Source organism: Heterodontus francisci, unplaced genomic scaffold, assembly GCF_036365525.1.
Source record: "Heterodontus francisci isolate sHetFra1 unplaced genomic scaffold, sHetFra1.hap1 HAP1_SCAFFOLD_58, whole genome shotgun sequence".
Lineage (NCBI taxonomy): Eukaryota > Metazoa > Chordata > Chondrichthyes > Heterodontiformes > Heterodontidae > Heterodontus > Heterodontus francisci.
The window spans coordinates 3,490,421-3,513,192 of record NW_027142006.1 but is presented as its reverse complement, the minus strand read 5'-3'; the positions used below and the strand labels follow the sequence as shown (position 1 = coordinate 3,513,192).

Genomic DNA, 22,772 nt, shown 5'->3' with positions numbered 1-22,772 from the left:
TAGATATAGGACAGATGTCAGAGGTAGTTTCTTTACGCAGAGAGTAGTAGGGGCGTGGAACGCCCTGTCTGCAACAGTAGTAGACTCGCCAACTTTAAGGGCATTTAAGTGGTCATTGGATAGACATATGGATGAAAATGGAATAGTGTAGGTCAGATGGTCGGCGCAACATCGAGGGCCGAAGGGCCTGTACTGCGCTGTAATGTTCTAGTTCTAATTCTAATTCTAATTCTAAAGACGGTCAACCGTTCGCTGCATTGAAACGGGGCATACATGCTGATCAACCAGAGCGAAGCATTGTTGTACATTACATCTGCGATGAGGAGGCGACTGCCCACCACCTCCTTAACTTCGGAGATGGTGAAGTTACCTCCCCGCAGCAGAAGACCCAGGCCGGAGGAATGGCAATCATAACCCCCTGACCAGATCGATGACCCGTGGGACCACCATTGCGACCACTGCCTGTCGGTGCTGAGATGTGGTATTCCACACTCCTGCAGAAACAGGGGGTCGGCTTTGACCTTGGCGAGGTAATCCATCGCATAGTGGATTTAATGCTACGCACATTAATTGAAGCAATCCTTATACCCATTTTTTTAAAGTTAGTTGTTGCTTCCCATACCATTTGTCCTTGCTAGTCCCAGTCCTTCAGGATGTTCCTGTATACCCATAGTGTACGCAAGCTGTTTCACACTCGTTGGGCTCAGAAACCCCTCCTGGTTTTTCATGCAGGGTTTCTTCCACTGAGGTGACATCGGTGGGAGGGCGGGGGTCTTGTTGGCAGCAGGGCTGTTCTCTGCTGTTCCCCTCTGTTCCTTTTCGAAAACATCACTGCTGCCGGCTTCCCGGAGCTGAAGTGCGCCAGATGTGTCTTTGCTCTCAGTGTTCCAGAGCTGGGATGTGTTGGCCATGTCGCTAGGTGTGGCGCTTTGGGTTTGGGGCTTGACAGGCCCATCACAGCTTCCAGTGCCCGGGGGCTGGGGGGTTTTATCTTCCAGCTCCTTTTGAGTTCTGCCGCTTCTTTTGAAGGTGCTGTCGCTCCGGCACTTCCTCATCCAGTGAAGAGGAGCTGCTGTAGTCTGTCTCAGACGGTAGCCTCCTCTTGCCACTGGTTTGGGTGGTGGCCTGTTCCGCTTTTGGAGGTCTTTTCTTTGTGGTTTTCCTTTGGACAAACTGCCACTGACCTGTTTGTCCATCTGCTGCCTCCTCCTCCATTGATTCTGTCTGTGGAGGAGGGGTTTCCGGGTGCAGGGTAGGTGCCGGGTTGCTGGTTTCAGTTGCCTTCCCTTTCTTCTCCTTCTCAGGTAGAAGTTCCTCACTGCAGAGAAGGTTGTTTGTCTCCTTTCCAACACCGGACGCCTTCGTCGAACCTTCTCCCGGCCTTTCCTTGGACCTTGCCGCCTGAGCATAACTGAGGCAGCGTTTGGGGCAGGTTTTGTAGAGATGGCCTGCCGCACCGCACAGGTTGCAACACTTACTCTGCTTACAGTCCTTGGTCTGATGGCCTTCCTTCTTGCAGTTCTTGCAGACAACCGTGCTGCAGTTAGCTGCCACGTGACCAGATTTGCCACAGGTGCTACAAACTTTGGGCTGCCAAGCGTAGACCAAGAAGCCTCGACTTCCCCTGATAGCGAAGCTGGAGGGAGGGTGGATGATGGCTCCATTGGCATCGACCGTCAAGGTCACCTTGACTTGCCGCTTATTGGTCCAAATCCCAAAGGGGTCTTTGACATCAGTGCTGGCCACCTCGACGTACCTGGCGAGAAAGGTGAGTAAAAATGGGAGGGAATCTGTAATTGGATCAAACTGCTCTACACGAACATCAGTAGCGCAGTCTCAATCAATGGGTGGGAATCGGAAAGTTTCCTGATCCAATCTGGAGTCAGACAGGGCTGTCCTCTCTCCCCTGTCTTGTTCGTTTGCTGTGTTGAACCCTTTGCTGAGTCTATTAGGAAGGATGCGAGCATGAGAGGGGGTGACAATCCCAGGCAGCAGAGGCACTCAAGTGTGGTGGTCGCCCGAGCCATTTTCCGCTTCATCTGGGGATCTAAAATGGACTGGGTCCAGAGGGACACGATGTTCAAATCTCTGGTCAAGGGCGGGAAAAATGTACCCAACGTTGCCCTCATCCTGATGACCACCTTCGTGTGCGGCTGCATCAAGCTGTGTGTAGACCTCCAGTATGCAAACTGCAAGTGTCACTACGTGCTGAGGTTCTATCTGTTCCCAGTGTTGCGAAGGATGGCCCTGGTCACATTGCCGCGGAACGCTCCATGTAGTTGGACCGTGCTGTACCACCTATCCTTCGTGGAGCAGTTTCTGCGGGAAAACAACTTTGACCACTGATCCATCAGGCAGTGGTCTGCACGGAATGTTCTCAAGGCCCTACGGGAAAAGGAGATGGGGTATCCTGTCGGATGGTTCCCCGAGCAGACCACCAAAGTCATTTGGCAGAATGCCTCATCACCGGAACTTTCAAACAAGCACCAAGATGTAGTTTGGCTGGTGGTGAGAAGAGCCTTCCCCGTCAGATCCTTGCTGCACGCCCGAAGACTCGCCCCCTCCGCGCAATGCCCCCACGGTGGCTGTGGTGGGGAAGAGACGGTTGCCCACCTCCTCCTGGAATATGTCTTTGCAAAGCAGGTGTGGAAAGAGATGCATTGGTTTATGTCGAGGTTTATCCCAAGCAGCTCTGTAACACAGGAGTCTGGTTCCAGTGACCGATTTAACGGCTGCTGCAAAACTCCCGGATTCCCTCATTGCAGCGAAATCATTTTGAAATTCTTTGAAAACAATGAGTGATTCTGGAGGAGTGATGTGGCTTTTCACTGAGGGCATGTGTCGACTGGGGAAATAACTAAGTGTAGAGCCTCGGGCACTGTTTACACAGCCCGTTTAGAAAATCAAATCCACTGCACATCCTTGCTGCAAATGAAATGTCAAACTCGGGGATTCCAGTTTTATACCCGAACACAGCACAGATTTATTCCAGTCAGTTCTGAACAGCCTATCCCATCTCCCGTTTCCAGGTCACTGCTCTCTCTGTGAGGCGGTGGGTGGCTCTTCGAAGAGCCTTTGTTGTGTGTTTGTGGGAAAGGGGCTGGTTTCTCAGCCGCCGAATCCGCAGAGAGTGCGGCCCTGCCGTTTCAGAGCGTACACCACATCCATGGCAGTGACCGTCTTGCGCTTGGCGTGCTCAGTGTAGGTGACCGCATCCCTGATCACATTCTCCAGGAAACCTTTCAATACCCCGCGAGTCTCCTCATAGATCAAACGCGAGATCCGCTTGACCCTGCCACGGCGAGCCAGGCGGAGGATTGCTGGTTTGGTGATGCCCTGGATATTATCACGAAGCACTGTGCGGTGCCGCTTTGCTCTGCCTTTGCCAGGTCCGTTGCATCCTTCACCTCTGCCAGACACTTTTTCCCAAAAGTATACTCCATTCATAAAAATCTGTTGAAAAAAAGCTTTACAAAACAGTCCAAAACAGCACCAAGTTGACATTCCAAAAGCGCAAAGGAAATCAGTTTTCTTCGATACAGGAGTGAGTTGCCTCACAACCCTTCCATTCCATTTTACATGCCATGTACATTTTACAGCAGACCCATGTTGGTGTAGACAGCCAGAGGGGTTTCCCATGGGTCCAGCCCTTTAGTTCACTCTGGTGGGAAGACCTTACACAGTGTTCTTTCCCCATTGAGCCTTTGCAGCGGCCATGATCCACAACATGACAGATTACTGCTCCAACTCCATATTTTGAAGCTAGCTTCAGTTCACCATTTGTGTGGTAATGAATGTGTAGTGTGTCACTGATCGAGCTTCTCTTACATGCATCATTAGCATCTTGTGTTTTAGACCATTTCCATTTCACATCTTCAACAACTTATGTAGTGGAGCTAACACCATTGCATGCTCAGGCAGAAATTGTGAGTAGTATTGGACCATGCCGAGAAAAGATCTAAGCTCAGACACATCTTTTTGTCTTTGGGGCTTTGACCATAGCCTCTATTTTCTCTTTCACTGGCTGGAGTTCTTTTCATTGATTTTCAGGCCAAGGTACACCACATGAAAAAACATGCTTCCAGTCTAACTTCAGCTTTCAAAGCCAGTCTTTCCCCATTATTATTGGTTTGTTGACATATCTCACTACCTTGTAGGGGAGAGGCTGGCATAGCAGTAATGTCACTGAACTGATAATCTCACGACTCAGACTAATGCCCTGGGGATATGGGTTTAAATCCCACCATGGCAGCTGGTGGAATTCAGATTCAATTCATTAATGAATAATATAAAATCTGAGTAGTGGTGCCATGCAACTATAATTGATTTTCATTAAAACCCATCTGGTTAACTCATACCCTTTACAGAAGGCAATCTGCTGTGCTTACCTGGTCTGGCCTGTATGTGATGCTGGCCCACAACAATGTGGTTTACTCTCACCTGTCCTCTGAAATGACCCAGCAAGCAATTCAGTTGTCAAGCGCAATTAGGAATGGGCAATAAATGCTGGCCTTGCCAGTGATGCCCGCCTCCCATGAAATAATGAATAAAAAACAGGTATCTTGAGGGGCCTGCCCTTATGTTGCACATTACACTCCATTTGCCAACACATTGCTAACACCTCACCAGAGTAGGTTTTCAATTGAGCTGTGCTCTCAGTTAGAGGTACATCACTGACTTTGCTCCCATACATTTCTCTATTCATGATGGAGCAATCCATGGTCGTAGCAATTTGCTGTTTATTTACCAACAACATTATACAAAAGTCTCCGTCATTTGAGTGATTGCTAGTGGCATAAATGCTGTAAAGCCCTTGCTCCTCTTTGGTTTGGCACTCTGGATTCACTTCAAGATTGTGAACTCCACCCTTATAACATCACTGTTTTCCATTACCACTGGAATTAGTTCCCTTTCCTTCTTTGGCCTCTGCTTGACAATTAAAACATTTTGCATTCCTGTACTGACATGATTGTGCTGTGTGGTTGCCCTTATGGTGATAACAACACTAAACTGCTATCATTGGCACTCTTCTGGCTATGTCTGTCCACTTTAGACTTGGCTGAAGCACTTTAACAGTGGACAGAAGCCTGTACTAGTTACCAGCATGGGATAAAATTCCCTAACATTCTTTGATGCCATCTCCATGGAAACAGCAATCTTACACACGATCTCAAATGTAAGATTTTGTGTGTTTAGTAACTTTGATTGGATTCTTTTGTTCACAAATCCACACACAAATATGTCTCAAAATGCATGGTCGAAGAATGTGCCAAAGTTGCAACGGAATAAAAATTCTTCAGTGCCACAATATACTCACCAACTGCTTCACTACTTTTCTGATTTCTGGTTCCAAATTTATAGCATTCTGCTATCTCTAGTGGCTTAGGATTGAAATGTTCCTCCAACTTGGTGATTTTGTTTTGACTGGCACATATTTTGCTTTGTTCAGAGCAGGAATCTTTGTCAGCATGTCATACACTTCCAGGCCAATTTCCACAAGAAAAATTGTTTTCTTTTGCTCAGGAATTGCCTTATTCTGAGTCTTGACCGCCTCACCTACCAGTCCCAAAATATTCTTAACTCTAAGAACATGCCTATTCTTTCAATTTTGGAACGGAATGTTGCTCAAACCCTCTCATTCGTTGCCAGCTTTCAGCTGTATCCCATGGGTACAGCCAAATTTCCTCAATGAGCACTAAGACCCTGCGGTATCCTATTCAACTCAGGAGACAGTCTGAGGCTCAGGCTGCCCACAACCCAGCTAAATTCTCCACTATCCGAGCAACTAAGTCACCAGGCTGATCTTGTTTACTGCAGTCCCTGCTGCTATTTTCAGCCTATATTTACAGACTTTATCTTCCCCTAGTTGCCATTTTCTCTAATATTTTCAGGTGGGTCCAGCAGAGGAAATGGACACCAAATATGGCCTGTTCAAATAAATGTTTATTCACGCCATTACATCATCACGTCATTACATTATTAGCATAATATACAAATACACTACATATGCGAATCACGTCCTGATCACTTTTACTAGATATGTGTCTGAATAAGTGGAAACCCCTCACAATAAACACTGTCACCTTTCAGTGTTTTGTGGAGAAATTTCACGGCGTGACTTATGTGATTCCCTCATTTAATGTGTTTGTACAAATTTCAGAAAAATATGGAGATGCAAATGACTTACGAGAAATCGTCTAAACATATCTTCATGTCTGGCACTCACTCGCAAAGAACTGCAAACTCACAGACTCAGAAAGAACCCGGAGATGGAAATCAATGTTCAGCACAGCTAGAAAGATCTGCACTAATCTGTAGCTCAAAAAACTCAAACACTGTATTTTGACCCTTTGATTTAGTTGGTCGAAGCACCTCTTTAATGAACAGATCAATCCTGGATTCAAATCCCCTTAAAGCCTTACTGTAACTTGGTTTTCCAACTACTTTATTGAGCAGCACAATAAGACAGGACAGTAACAAAAGCAAAATACTGCAGATGCTGGAAATCTGAAATGAACACAGAAAGTACTGGAAATACTCAGCGGGTCTGGTGGCATCTGTGGACAGAGACGCAGAGTTAACCTTTCAGGTCTGTGACATTTTATCAGAACTGCTGAAATGTTAACTCTGCTCCTCTCTGCACAGATGCTACCAGACCTGCTGAATATTTCCAGCACTTTCTGTTTTTATTTAAAACAGGACTCTATCTGTCTTTGCTGAGCGAAGGATTTCGGAATGGATGTTTGACGATTGTCCCTTCTTGCACAGAAATCCACTGCAAATACTATAAAGGTACCTCAGTCAACCACACCTCCTTTGAGAGAAATTTGTTCATCATTGCATTTGATCTGGAAACCACTCTTGACATTAATCTCACTGAATCAGAGTGTGACGGATTGTATCTGTCAGTGTGTTCATGTCACTATGTGCTGCTTTCTACTGAGTCTGGGACACGATGCAAGGTGGAGGATTTGTCCGAGTTTTGGATTATATTATCAGTTGAGAATGATAAAAACTGAAATGAAGCAAATAAGAAATCCTTGTCCCCAGATTTGAGAATCTGGAGATCCGCTTTGGGAAAGTGAATCAGAGCAGAATGAAGGGTGAACTGTCTGATTGCCCAGAAGTGATGAAGACACAGCTCAGTCAGCGCGTTCTAATAAATAGGAGATACTGGAACGGCTGGCTGTACTTCATGTTGATAAGTCATTAGGACTGGATGGGATGGAACCAAGACTGCTGAGAGCTGTAAGGGTGGAAATTGCCAGAATCTTCTGATTTTTATTTTTTGGATTGACAGCTGCCAGCCATTTGTTTGTCGCAGGACACAATAACGGACTAAAGTGAATCTGCACCGAGCAAATATTAACGTCCCACATCTGCAGGTTTCTTCCAAAACATCGGGAATTTCAGCCTCAATCCTCGGACCTTTGATGTTCTGTTCCACGGATATTTTGTCCCCTGATTAAAATTGATCCTAGGAAGTCTGTCCTCTGAGCGGCCTGGCACTCCGAGTTCCTCTGCAGACATCCGGTTGCTGTTGGTAGACCAAAAGAGTCCTAAAACCCGAGAAGAAACCTCTCCCAGAGCCCTCCGAGTGTGTCTCCATTGGACCATGCAGCCACTACCTGTATAATGGATAGCAATGGTGAGGAGTATGAGTTATTTCAGTGCCTGCGTTTTGTGGAAATAGAGGATTAAAGATTAAAAATAATTAAAATCACTGAATAGATCCTCTGTGAGCAGGACTCAAACCAAACTCGGATAAGTCCAGTGGATTTCAATGTTGAAAACTTTAACCACTGGACCATGGCAGCTGAAATCACACCCCTTTTATACAGACCGAGAATCATCCTACACTGATCCACTTCTGTTCATTTTTGTGTCCTGGGACAAAAAAGTTCTGTGTAGCTGTCAATCAAAAAATGGTTGGAAGGAACTTCATTTATTCAAATACCAGCAGCCGCCAGTTGTCAATCAACTCAATCCCTTCAGCAATAGAGAGGGAGAAAGAGAGAGAGAGACTGTTCGAGAACTTCCTGCATTCAGTCCTGACCCTGACACACTCAGCAGTTTCTCACCCAGACCCCACTCTCATCAACACTGAACATTGTTACTGAGACCCTTCAAATACTGTTTATAAAATGAATAAAGGTTCAAAGTTTATGACAGCTGGATTGAATGGAACCAAGTTTAATAAACTTTTCACTCTGACTTGATAACCGCATTAGACAGTCCTTCAATTGGTAGCAAAGTTATCAGCTGTAAGAATGTTTTTACTGAGTTGAATAATTTCTGTGTGAGGAATGTTCCAGCATCATAAATGAATCCATTTGCAAATTGTTGATGGAAAGTGAGTGGTTTTATTGAAGAGGGTTGAAATGAGGATGAGAGAATCGTGTGTGACAATGAAGTGGAATCAATGCAAGTAAAAACTGGAATGAAGGGGGTGGGGATCCCCTGGTCACATGGACTGATTGCAGAATTTTATAAAGATTTCTTTCATAGAGATTTTAACTCCATTTTATTTTTGTTATTTTTTTTCATGGGATGTAAGCATCGCTGGCAAGACCATCATTTATTGCCCATCCTTAATTGCCCTGGTTTTGGTGAGCTGCCTACTTGAACCACTGCAGTCCATATGTTATAGGTACACACACAGTGCTATTCGGGAGGGAGTTCCAGGATTTTGATATGCCCCAGGGAAGGCACGGCAAAATAGTTCCAAGTCAGGATTTGGATTGGAGGGGAGGTTGCTGATTGTAGTATTCCCACGTGTCTGCTGCTCTTGTCCTTCTAAGGAATCAGGGGGATATCTCTCCGCTGGTTAGAGACATACCTAGCAAAAAGGAAGATGGTTGTGGTTGTTGGAGGTCAATCATCTGAGCTCCAGGAGATCACTGCAGGAGTTCCTCAGGGTAGTGTCCTAGGCCCAACCATCTTCAGCTGCTTCATCAATAACCTTCTTCAATCATAAGGTCAGAAGTGGGGATTTTGGCTGATAATTGCACAGTGTTCAGCACCATTCGTGACTCCTCAGATACTGAAGCAGTCTGTATAGAAATGCAACAAGTGCTCGACAGTATCCAGACTTATCCAATGACCACTTTCAACAAGAGAGAATCTAAGCATCTCCCTTGACATTCAATGGCATTACCATTGCCGAATCCCCCACTATCAACATCCTAGGGGCTGCCATTGACCAGAAATTGAACTGGAGTAGCCACAAAATACTGTGGCTACCAGAGCAGGTCACAGGCTAGTAATCCTGCAACTAGTAAGTCTCCTCCTGACTCCCCAAAGCCTGTCGACCATCTACAAGGCACAAGTCAGGAACGTGATGGAACACTCCCCACTTGCCTGGATGGATGCAGCTCCAAGAACATGCAAGAAGCTTGATACCATGCAGGACAAAGCAGCCCACTTGATTGGCACCCCATCCACAAACATTCACTCCCTCCACCAGCGCGCACAGTGGCCGCAGTGTGCACCATCTACAAGATGCACTGCAGCAACGCACCGAGGATCCTTCGACAGCACTTTACAAATCCACAACCTATACCAACTAGAAGTACAAGGGCAGCAAATGCATGGGAACACCACCACCAGCAAGTTCCCCTCCAAGTCACACACTATCCTGATGTGGAACTATATTGTCGTTCCTTCACTGTCACTGGGTCAAAGCCCTGGAACTCCCTTCCTAACGGCACTGTGAGTGTACCTACCTCACATGGACTGCAGCGGTTCAAGAAGGCAGCTCACCACCACCTTCTCCAGGGCAATTAGGGATGGGCAATAAATGCTGGCCTAGCCAGCAACACCCACATCCCATGAATGAATTTTTAAAAATGGTGGTAGAGTTCACGTGTTTGGAAGGTGCTGTCTAGGATTGTAAACACTGCTGCCACTGTGCACCAGTGGTGGAAGGAGTGAATATTTAAGGTGGTGGACGGGGTGTTGATCAAGTGAGCTACTTTGTCCTGGATGGGGTCGAGCTTCCAGAGTGAAGTTAGAGCTGAACTCAGCTAGGCAAGTGGAGAGTATTCCATTACAAACCTCACTTGTGCCTTGTAGATGGTGGACACGGTTTGGTGAATCAGGAGGTGTGTTACTCAGAGAATAACATAAAAGGTGTTGCCATGGTTACCCACATGGGTCCTAGTATGCCTGTCTTTTTGTGGTGTATGTCAAACATTCCTTTTTCCAGTCCTACTCAGGGCCCCACACCCCAGCTATTTTTCCGGTAGAATGATGACTGTGTCAGTGTCATTTCCTGCTCCCGCCCGGAACTGGAAAACTTCATCAACTTTGCTTCCAATTTCCACCCTTCCCTCACCTTCACATGATCTATCTCCGACACTTCCCTTCCCTTTGTGACTTCTTTGTCTCCATCTCTGAATTTAAGGCTGTCCGCTAATATTCTTTCTAAGCCCACCGACTCCCACAGTTACCTTGACTACACTTTCTCACACCCTGCTTCCTGTAAGGACTCCATTCCATTCTCCCAGTTTCTCCATCTCTGACACATCATTTCTGATGATGCAACCTTCGACAACAGCAGTTCTGATATGTCTTCCTTTTTCCTCAACCGAGGATTCCCCCACACTGTGGTTGACAGGGCCCTCAACCGTGTCTGACCTATTTCCTGCACTTCTGCCCTCATCCCATCCCCTCCCTCCCAGAACTGCAACCAAATTCCACCCGACTTGCCTGCACATCCAAAGGATCATCCTCCACTATTTCTGCCACCTCCAGCATGATGCCATTACGAAACACATCTTCCCCTCCACTGCCCTGTCAGCATTCCCCTTCCCATGGCCTCTTCCCATATAATCGCAGGAGGCATAGATCCTGCCCTTTTACCTCCTCTCTCCTCACCATCCAAGGCCCCAAGCACTCCTTCCAGGTGAAGCAGCGATTTACTTGTACTTCTTTCAATTTAGTCTTCTGTATTCGCTGCTCACAATGCGGCACCTCTACATTGGGGAGACCAAACGTAGATTGGGTGACTGCTTTGCGGAACATCTCCGGACAATCTGCAAGCATGAACCCAAGCTTCCGGTTGCTTGCCACTTCACTTCACCACACTGTTCTCATGCCCACATTTCTGTCCTCGGCCTGCTGCAGTGTTCCAGTAAAGCAAGCTCCAGGAACAGAACCTCATTTTCTGATTAGACACTCAACATCCTTCCGGACTGAACATTGAGTAAAATAATTTCAGAGCATGGCTGGATCTTTTTTATTATTTTATTTTATTTTGATTGATAATTTTTTGTTACCATGTTCCTGCCTTAATCTTGGTTTTTCAAGTTTGTGCTTTTGGAGCGAGCTGTTCATTATTCTGTCATTAACACTGTCTGTACACTAATGTTTTGTCCTTCACTGCACCATTAGCACTCTCCCTTTGTCTTTGCCGCATGACCTGCTTGTCAGTTAATCTCTCCTGCCCTAACACTTTTTTTAAAATTCCAAAATATATTTTATTCATTAAAATCTGTAAAAAATACATGACAAAAATACAAACAATGCAAAGGAGATCAGTTTCCTTCAATACTGGAGTGAGTTGCCTCACCACCCTTCCATTTCATTTTACATTTTTTCGCAAACAAAAATTTTCCAGATTCAGTTCAAGGGGTTTTCCATGGATCAAGCCCCTCCGTTCATCTTGTTGGGGGGACCTTACACATTGGTCTTTCCCCATTGAGCCTTTGCTGCGGCTGCCCCAAGCTTTAGTGCGTTCCTCAGCACGTAGTACTGGACCTTGGAATGTGCCAGTCTGCAACATTCGGTGGTGGACAACTCTTTGCGCTGGAAGACCAGCAAGTTTTGTGCAGACCAAAGGGCGTCTTTCACCAAATTGATAGTCTTCCAGCAGCAGTTGATGTTTGTCTCGGTGCGCGTCTCTGGGAACAGCCCGTAGAGCACAGACTCTTGCGTTACAGAGCTGCTTGGGATGAATCTCAACAAAATCCACTGCATCTCTTTCCACACCTGCTTTGCAAAGACACATTCCAGGAGGAGGTGGGCAACTGTCTCCTGCCTGAACACACACCTTCCCTTTTGTTCTCTTCCCCACCTCCACCTATCCTCCCCTCCCCTCCACCATCCCCACTTCACTTACTTAAAACCTATTACATTGAGTGTGGGACAAATTCCATCAATCTTTTGTACTGTATGAGATTAATTTTGTCACACTTTCTGGTACATTATATGACAGCAAATTTAATTCTAAATCTATCTCTGTTGTCCTGTATCTGAGTGTGAGATTATTTGAGTGTCAGTCCATGGAACTAAATGTGATTGTGTGATTCATTCTGTATGTCATTCATGAGTATTGTATGTGAATGTGTGGCAGCTTCTGTATTTATCTGCTACTGTGGGTGAATGTGGATATCATTCTGTATCTGTCAGTGTCTGGAACTAAATTTAAGTGTGTGATTCATTCTGTATGCACCAGTCTTACAGTCAGAATGTGATTGTTTGATTCATTCTCTATGTGTAAGTCTAAGGTATTATGTATGTGTGTGGTTTTAATTAAGTGTCTGTCACTTTATGTGAGCTTGGGTCTCATTGTATATTTGTCAGTCTCTGGTTCTTTCTGTGAGAGTGAGATTAATTCTCTATCTGCTGGTCTCTGAAATTAATTGATTTTGTGACTCACTCTGTGTCTGTCAATCTATGATACTGTGAATAAGTGGGGGATATATATGGTGTCTGTCTGAACTTGGTATTGAGTATGATCGTAGGATTCATTGTGTATTGGTCAATATCCAGACTGAATGTGAAATAAGATGCATTCTGTCCATGAAAATCTCTGCTATTCTATGCAAGTGACCTCTGTCAGTCTTTGACACTGTTTTATTGAATGTGTAAGATACTGATAGTTTTATTGATTTAATACCTTTCAGGTTTTGGTACTATGTATGGGTGTGGTTCAAGTTCTGCATGTCAGTCTCCGATGTGAGTATTGATATCATTTATGTATCTGTCAGTCTCTTGCAATGAATGCAAGTGTGGGATTAATTCTCTTTTCAACAGTATCTGGTACTCACTGTGAGCATGTGACTCCTACAGTACCTGTCAGTGTCTGCTATTGTATGTGAATGTACAATTCCTCCTATGTCTTTCAGTGCCTAGTACAGTGTGTATGGGAGTAATTCTGTACCTGTTAGTATCTGGTACTGAATGAGATTGTGGGATTCATTCTGTTGTCTGTCAATCTCTGCTCGTGTATGTGAGTGATATCTGTTATGCATATATTATTTTCTGGTACTGGAAGTGAATGTTGGATATATTCTTTAGCTGTTAGTCTCTGGTACAACGTATGAGTGTGGGTCCCATTCAGTATTAGTCAATTTCTGGTACAGTCTGCATGTGCACATCCAGAGCTCATTCTGCATTTGGCAGTCTCTGGTACTTAATGTGTGTTGCAATTCACTTTTTATGTGTCTGTTTCTGGGACAGTCAGTTAAAGTGGAATTAATTTTGTATCTCTCAGCTACTGGTATTGTCTACAAGTGTGGTACATTCTGTATCTATGAGACTCTGGTGCAGGATTCCTCTGTACCGGTACTTAATATGTATCTCAGGGATGGTATTGAGAACTATTTGTTTAACGCCATAATGTATCACAATTTGCCTCATTTTAACTGTGTGTTTTATTGAGTTGTGGTGTGAGAGATAATGGAACATAGGAGCAGGACACCCAGCATGCTCTGCCATTCAATAGGATCAGGACTGATCATCCACTTCAATGCCTTTTTCCCACACTATCCTCATATCCCCTTATGTCATTTATATTTACAAATCTGTCAATCTCTGCTTTAAACATACTCAATGACTGAGCTTCCACAGTTCTCTGGGGTAGAGAATTCCTAATGTTTAACAACCCTCTGAGTAAAGAAATTTCTCCTCATCTCTGTTTGTTTTGGACTAGTATTTAGTCTGTAACTCTGAACACATTTGTGAATGATGACATATATTTCAAACTCACAAATGGTGTGCTCAGTCTAATCAGAATCATTGAATTGATACTCTATCTTTCATTACAGCTCTTACAGAGATTATTGGATGGGTATGTAATGTGTAGTGCAGTCTGCACTTATTGGCATAATACTGTAACTTTCCTTTTGATACTGTATGAGATGTTTGTACTACATTGCAATCTGTCTCTCAGTCTGCACTCTGGTCTACATTCTTAGGATTCATTCTGTACCTTTCCATCAGCTGCTCTACCTCATATTTAATTTGTAGCTTAGGCTGCACTTTTGTGAGATTGATCCGGTGCCTTTCAATCTGATAGTGTGTGTGATTTTGAACTGAGATCAATGGACCTACCTTTCAGCAGTACTGAGTTGGGCTGAATTGGAAACAACTTCTGCCTCTCCGGCATTGTTTGATTGTCTGCTGGGAGAGTGGAGTGTGGTGGTGCGTGGGGGGAGGGTTGCGTGGGGAGGGGGGAGCGTAATGCAGTATCTTACACATTCAATGTCTCTTGATCATCTCCATTGACAACCCCATCTGGCTAATTGAATCAGGGAGCACTCCCACTGTCTTGTTTAGTCTTTTAGAATGCAAATGTGCAGCCATATTTTCAGCCATTGTTGTGGTCTTTTTAAACAAGGTATTTGAAGTCCATAACAGTTCATACGACAAAATTAATATGTCTCATTTTTGACAGGTGTGGTTTTCGGCATAACATGAATGTAATATTTCAATTAATAATCATTATGACCAACCACAAAGGATGATCAGTAATACAAAGAGTGTCAGTGTCTGATTCCACTGCAGCACTCAGCTTCTGCTGATCAGGTTTTCTTTGGTAGTTTTACAACAAGTTAGTGACATCCAGGAACAACCCAACATCTGCACTGCTCCATGAATGGGAATACCTGCTGGAGCAGGGATGTATGCATAAGTCAGGATTTTATTTCCACCTGGCAATATTATGTAAGAACATAATAACTAGGAGCAGGATTAGGCCATTCCACCAATTGAGCCTGCTCCACCATTCAATAAAATCATGGCAGATCGAATTATGGCCTCAACTTCACTATCCTGCCTGCCCCTATAACCCTTCATTCCCTTGTAGATCAAAAGTCAGTCTAACTCAGCCTTAAATATATTCAATGACCAGTCTCCACCATCCTCTTGGGTAGAGAATTCCAAAGAATAGCAGCCCTTTGAGAGAAGATATTCCTCCTCAACTACATCGAAAATGAGACCCCTTATTTTGAAACTGTTCCCCCGAGTTCTTGATTCCCTCATGAGGGGAAACATCATCTCAGTAAATACCCTGTCAAGCCCCCTCAGAATCTTATGTATTTCAATAAGATTGACTCTCATTCTTCTAAACTCCAATGAGTGCACCACAACCAGGTCAACCTTTCCACATAACACAACACCTTCATCCCAGAAATCAACCTAGTGGTTCTTGCCTGAACGACCTCCAATGCAAATATATCTCTCCATAAATAAGGAGACCAAAACTGCATGCAACACTCAAGGTGTGGTCGAACCAACAACTTGCACATTTCTACCCCATCCCCCTTGGAATAAAGGCCAACATTCCATTTGCCTTCCTAATTACTTGCTGTACTTTCATGCTAACATTTTGTGATTCATATACAAGGATCCCCTGATTCTCTGTACCACAGCATTCTGCAGTCTCTCTCTATTTAAATAATATTCTGCTTTTCTTCACATCATACCAAAGTGGATAACCTCACATTTTCCCACATTATACTTCATTGCCAAATTTTTGTCCACACACTTAACCTGCCTTTATCCCTTTGCAAACTCTTTGTGGCCTCCTCACAACTTTCCCACCTATATTTGTATCACCAGCAAATTTGGTTACAATACACTCGATCCCTTCATCTAAGCCAGTAATTATAGATTGTAAGTGGTTGAGACCCCAACACCGATCCCTGTGGCACACCATTAGTTAGTTTGCCAAACTGAAAAATGACCCATTGAACCCAATTCCCTGTTTCTTGTTAGGTAGCCAATCCTCTATCCATGCTAATATATTACACCTGAACACCATGAGCTCTTATCTTGTGTCTTTTACATGGCACTTTATCGAACACCTTTTAAACTCCAAATAAACAACATCTACTGATATAAAAACAGGAAATGCTGGAAATACTCAGCAGGTCTGGCAGCATCTGTGGAAAGAGAAGCAGAGTTAACGTTTCGGGTCAGTGACACGTCTTTGGAACTGGCAAATATTAGAAATGTCAAAGGTTCTAAGCAAGTAAAGCGGGGGTGGGGCAAGAGATAAGAAAGGAGAAGGTGTAGATAGGACAAGGTCACAGAGAATAACTGACCAGAAGGTCATGGAGCAAAGGCAAACAATATGTTAATGATGTGTTGAAAGCCAAAGCATTATTACAGATAGGGTGTTAACGGACTGAAAATTGAATAGCAGCAAGTACAGACATAAAAAAAAAACAGTGGGTAAGCCAATTGAACAGACTAAGATGAAATAAAATAAACATACAAAAAAATGTAAAAAGAAAAAATAACTAAAAATGAAAGTAAAATGGGGGGCTGTCATGCAATGAAATTATTGAACTCAATGTTCAGTCCGGCAGGCTGTAGTGTGCCTAATTGGTAAATGAGATGCTGTTCCTCGAGCTTTCGTTGATGTTCACCGGAACACTGCAGCAAGCCCATGATAGAGATGTGAGCATGAGAGCAAGGGGGAGTGTTGAAATGGCAAGCGACCGGAAGCTCAGGGTCCTGCTTGCGGACTGAGCGGAGGTGTTTCGCAAAGCGGTCATCCAGTCTGCGTTTGGTCTCCTCAATGTAGAGGAGACCACATTGTGAGCAGCAAATACAGTATACTACGTTGAAAGAAGTACAAATAAGTTGCTGCTTAACCTGAAAGGAGTGTTTGGGGCCTGGGATAGTGAGGAGAGAGGAGGTAAATGGGCAGGTATTACACCTCCTGCGATTGCAGAGGAAGGTGCCATGGGAAGGGGACGAGGTGGTGGGGGTAATGGAGGAGTGGACCAGGGTGTGGCGGAGGGAAAGATCCCTTCAGAATGCTGACAGGGGAAGGGAGGGGAAGATGCGTTCGGTAGTGGCATCATGCTGGAGGTGGCGGAAATGGCGGAGGATGATCCTTTGGATATGGAGGCTGATGGGGTGGAAAGTGAGGACAAGGGGAACCCTGTCACGGTTCTGGGAGGAAGGGGAAGGGGTGAGGATAGAGGTGCGGGAAATGGGCCCTGTCAACCACGGTGGGGGGGATCCTCTGTTGAGGAAAAAGGAAGACATATCAGAAGTGCTGTCATGGAAGGTAGCATCATCAGAGCAGATCACTACATCTACTGGTTCCCCTTCATATACCCTGCTTGTTACATCCTCAAAAATAATTTTGTCAAATATGATTTCTTTTTCATAAATCCATGTTGACTCTGCATGATTGTACATTAATTTTCTGAATGTTCTGCTACCACTTACTTAATCATGGATTTCAGCATTTTCCCAATGACAGACATTAGGCTAGCAGGCCTATCATTACCTGCTTTTTGAATAGGGGTTTCACATTTGCGGTTTTAATATCCACTGGGACTGTTCCAGAATCTCGGGAATTTAAGATTACAACCAATGCATCCACTGTAGCCATTTCTTTTAAACTCTAGGATGCAGGCCATCAGGTCCAGGGGATCTGTCAGTCTTTAGTCCCATTAGTTTTCCAACTACATTTTTTCTAGCGATAGGGATTGTTTCAAGTTCCTTCTCTTACTCTGCACTCACTCTGTTCCATGAGCAGATTCTCAGTGAGAAGCGGCGCTCAGATCACCGGAGGAAAAAAAGAACAGAATTCAAACTGTCTAAATGAAAAACAGACCAGAATTGACCCAGATACTGTCATTATTAAATTAATTAATCAGCGCCAAACCACTTATCATTAATGCACCAGGAGGGTCTCCGAATTTATGAAATTGAAGGTGGCAGCATTTATTAAATTGTTGATGGACACCCTGTAGTTCAGTTCTTCATTTAACTGGGGGTGGGTGGGTACAGGGGGATGTGTGAGGAGAGAAACAGAGCGCAATCCAGAGAGGGAACGGAAAACACACCTGGACAGATGTGAAACAGGTCAATCCACTGTTACAATAACTCCATCACTGACTCCCTCCTGACAGTAACCAGCCCTTTCACAGAGACTGTCGGTGGCTCTGAAAAGAGCCTTTGGGTTATTGGATGACATTTTGGCCGCTTTACTTTTTCTGGGAGCTCTGAGCGCTGGTTTTCTTGGGCAGCAGCACGGCCTGGATATTAGGCAGCACCCCGCCCTGAGCGATGGTCACTCCTCCCAGAAGCTTGTTGAGCTCCTCGTCATTGCGGACCGCCAGCTGCAGGTGTCTGGGGATGATGCGGCTCTTCTTGTTGTCCCGGGCCGCATTACCGGCCAGCTCGCCGATTTCAGCGGTCAGATACTCGAGCACAGCAGCCAGATAGACCGGGGCTCCGGCACCCACACGCTCAGCATAGTTACCCTTTCTCAGGAGCCTGTGAACACGACCCACCGGGAACTGCATTCCAGCCTGGGAGGAGCGAGACTTGGCCTTGGCCCGAGCTTTCCCGCTGGTCTTTCCTCTTCCAGACTTTTTTTTTATTTCCAAAATATACTTTATTCATCAAAATCTGGAAAAAAAAATACATTACCGGACAGTTTCAAACAGCATCAAGTCAAAAAATACAAACAGTGCAAAGGAGGTCAGTTTCCTTCAATAAAGGAGTGAGTTGCCTCACAACCATTTCATTTGTCATGCCAGATACATTTTTACATTTTATAGCACACAAATATTTTCCAGATAAAGTTCGAGGGGTTTTCCATGGATCCAGCCCCTCCATTCAGCTTGATGAGGGGAACTTACACAGTGGTCTTTCCCCATTGAGCCTTTGCTGCGGCTGCCCCAAGCTTTAGTGCGTCCCTCAGCACATAGTCCTGGACCATGGAATGTGCCAGTCTGCAACATTCGGTCATGGACAACACTTTGTGCTGGAAGACCAGCAAGTTTCGGGCAGACCAAAGGGCGTCTTTCACCGAATTGATAGTCCTCCAGCAGTAGTTGATGTTTATCTCGGTGTGCGTCCCTGGGAACAGCCCATAGAGCACAGATTCCTGTGTTGCAGAGCTGCTTGGGATGAACCTCGACAAAAACCACTGCATCTCTCTCCACACCTGCTTTGCAAAGACACATTCCAGAAGGAGGTGGGCAACCGTCTCTTTCTCACCACAGCCACCTCGAGGGCATTGTGCGGAGGGGGTGAGACTTCAGGCGTGCAGGAAGGATCTGACGGGGAGGGCTCTTCTCACCACGAGCCAAGCTACATCTTGGTGCTTGTTTGAAAGTTCTGGTGATGAGGCATTCTGCCAAATGATTTTGGCGGTCTGCTCGGGGAACCATCCGACCGGATCCACCATCTACGTTTCCCGTAGGGCCTTGAGGACATTCCGTGCAGACCACTGCCTGATGGATTGGTGGTCAAAGGTGTTTTCCGCAGAAACCTTCCCACGCAGGATAGGTGGTACGGCACGGTCCAACTGGATGGAGCGTTCCGCGGCAATGTGACCAGGTCCATCCTTCTCAACATCGGGTACAGATAGAACCTCAGCACGTAATGACACTTGGTGTTTGCGTACTGAGCAGAAGACGGCAACGTCATCCATGTATGAGAAAAGCTCGAGTAGACTATGCTAGAATTCCCCAGAATGTAGAAGAATGACAAGTAATCGTACTGACAAATAAAAATCTTAAGTGGTTTGACACAATAGATTCTGGGAGGCTGTTTCCTCTGGCTGGCAAACCCAGAACAAAGGCTCATAGTCTCAGTCTGAAGGGCTCAGTCATTCAGGACTGAGAAGAGATTTTTTTTCACTCTAATGGTTGTTAATCTTTGGAATTCTCTTCCTGAGAGAGCTGTGGATGCTCAATCATTGCGTATATTCAAGAGAGAGATTAATAGGTTTTTGGACACTTAGGTGATCAAGGGATCAGCCCTAATCTTATCGAATGGCAGAGCTATTTCGAAGGGCCGAGTGGCCTAATCCTCCTTCTTATGCAAAGTTCCATTCTGTAAGAAATGGGACCTTTAATAACTGGTTCTTCTCATAATAATGTCGAATGCTTATAGCAATATATTATAGCGGCACATTGGCGCAGTGGTTAGCACTGCAGCTTCACAGCTGCAGCGACCCCGGTTCGAATCTGGGTACTGCCTGTACGGAGTTTGCAAGTTCTCCCTGCGACCATGTGGATTTTCGCTGGGTGCTCCGGTTTCCACCCACAGCCAAAGACTTTCAGGTTGATAGGTAAATTGGCCATTATAAATTGCCCCTAGTATAGGTGTGGGGATGTGGTAGGAATATAGGATTAGTATAAATGGGTAGTTGATGGTCAGCACAGACTCAGTGGGCCGAAGGGCCTGCTTCAGTGCTGTATCTCTAAATAAATAAAAGTAGCAGACAGAGCATGAGGCCACCCATAGAAAAGCAGTTCTTAGCAGCGAGGGTCAGCACTGGTATAAACAAAGATAGGGGCTGAGGAGTATGCTGTTCCTGAGGTGGTCATAATAGAAGCCACTGGACACCATAGACATTCCTGAACTGATAGATGGAGTCTTCTTGCACTTTGTGTACCCTGTTATCAGTACAAGTGTCTAGTGAAAGCTAAAAATGGGCTCCAGTATAAGATATACTGAAAGATGACCTTGAGCAAAAGTGATGGACAAAGTTGGGGGGGGGGTGTGGTCACCCTGATACTTCAGTTACCTGTCCTGTATTCATTGGTTAGAAGTGTTTGAACAAATGATTGACATAGGGTACCAGTCCCGAGAAATAAAGTATATAAACAGGTGCTCGACAGGGAAATAGTCAGTCTTATTCAGACAGGAGAGCTTCCCAAAGCTCGGCTTCAGCTGAGTGTTAGACTTTGGCCTAACACTTTGGTTGGCTGAAGAAGACTGAGGACACCAACAGCAACACCTCGCCTGCTTCATCGTCAGGGAGACTGTCAACACTGTTCTTCCCCACTGTATGATCCGGATGTGTAATCCATTCAATCTGTTATGGGTCGTACCTCTAATTCATCTATTTAGCTTACGCATCATCATATTTAAACTGTTCATATTTAAACTGATACTTCTTAATATTACATTAAACTGTTGCTTCTTAATAAACTATTTTAAAATCACATTATGAGCTCGGTCCCCTTCTTTGTGTGTCTGTGAAGACCGAACCAAAATCTTACAATTCCTTCCCAGGGAATATTTCATTCTTCAAAAAGAGAAACTTGCTGGAAATCTGAATAACAGAAGATTCTGGAAACACTCAGCAGTTCCAGCAGTATCTATGGAGAGAGGAAGGCAGGAGCAACGTTTCAGGTCTATAGAAGGGTCACAGAACTGGACCATTAACCTGAGCTTCTCTTCTCCACAGTTGTTTCTGGACTGGCTGAGTGTTTTCAGTATTTTAGTTTTTTTTTGTATTTCATCACTTTCCCTTTTGACTGTTTGCTGTGAAACTTTCAGCGTTGTGCTCAGTTCTTTGTGTAGTTATGTTTTCTTTGTTTGAAGTGATGTAAATAGTATCCTAAAATATCAGACAGAAATACTGCTCAATTTAGTGTAAAATATAACAGGGCACATTTACAAATATCTAATCAATTAAGGCAATTTTTAAAAATAAGAATCAATTACCTTTATTTTCAATATAAAAATATGAAGCAATATGAGTGCAGCACTTACAGACAAAATCTATTACCTCACATTACCTGCATCTTTAACCTTGACAGACTGTGTAAATTTCTTCTCCTATGTTACAGTTCTCACTTTCAGCTAGCAAATGTCAGCAATCTGTGATGCAGTGCAGTTTACAGATCAGACCGTCAGTCACAACATTCAATGATTGTTCAGCTTATGTTGGACAGGTGGAACTTAGAAATATTGGGAATGGAGACAAAGAACAAAGAAAATTACAGAACAGGAACAGGCCCTTCGGCCCTCCAAGCCTGCGCCGATCCAGATCCTCTTTCTTAACATGTCGCCTATTTTCTAAGGGTCTGTATCTCTTTGCTTCCTGCCCATTCATGTATCTGTCTAGATACATCTTAAAAGACGCTATCGTGCCCGCGTCTACCACTTCCGCTGGCAACGTGTTCCAGGCACCCACCACCCTCTGCGTAAAGAACTTTCCATGCATATCCCCCCTAAACTTTTCCCTCTCACTTTGAACTCGTGACCCCTAGTAATTGAATCCCCCACTCTGGGAAAAAGCTTCTTGCTATCAACCCTGTCTATACCTCTCATGATTTTGTACACCTCAATCAGGTCCCCCCTCAACCTCCGTCTTTCTAATGAAAATAATCCTAATCTACTCAACCTCTCTTCATAGCTAGCGCCCTCCATACCAGGCAACATCCTGGTGAACCTCCTCTGCATCCTCTCCAAAGCATCTACATCCTTTTGGTAATGTGGCGACCAGAACTGCATGCAGTATTCCAAATGTGGCCGAACCAAAGTCTTATACAACTGTAACATGACCTGCCAACTCTTGTACTCAATACCCCGTCCGATGAAGGAAAGCATGCCGTGTGCGTTCTTGACCACTCTATTGACCTGCGCTGCCACCTTCAAGGAACAATGGACCTGAACACCCAAATCTCTCTGGACATCAATTTTCCCCAGGACTTTTCCATTTACTGTATAGTGCACTCTTGAATTGGATCTTCCAAAATGCATCACCTCGCATT

At 44.8% G+C, this 22,772-nt stretch overlaps 1 protein-coding gene across 1 annotated transcript; it reads right to left on the bottom strand.

Moving 5' to 3' along the window:
* Positions 1-18,236: 18,236 nt before the first annotated feature.
* On the bottom strand, positions 18,237-18,617 carry LOC137365886 (histone H2AX-like; the record flags this gene model as incomplete). Its single annotated transcript, XM_068028130.1, has 1 exon — positions 18,237-18,617. A coding segment is annotated over one exon (381 nt), but the record flags the coding sequence as incomplete, so codon positions are not given.
* Between the last annotated feature and the right edge of the window lie 4,155 nt (positions 18,618-22,772).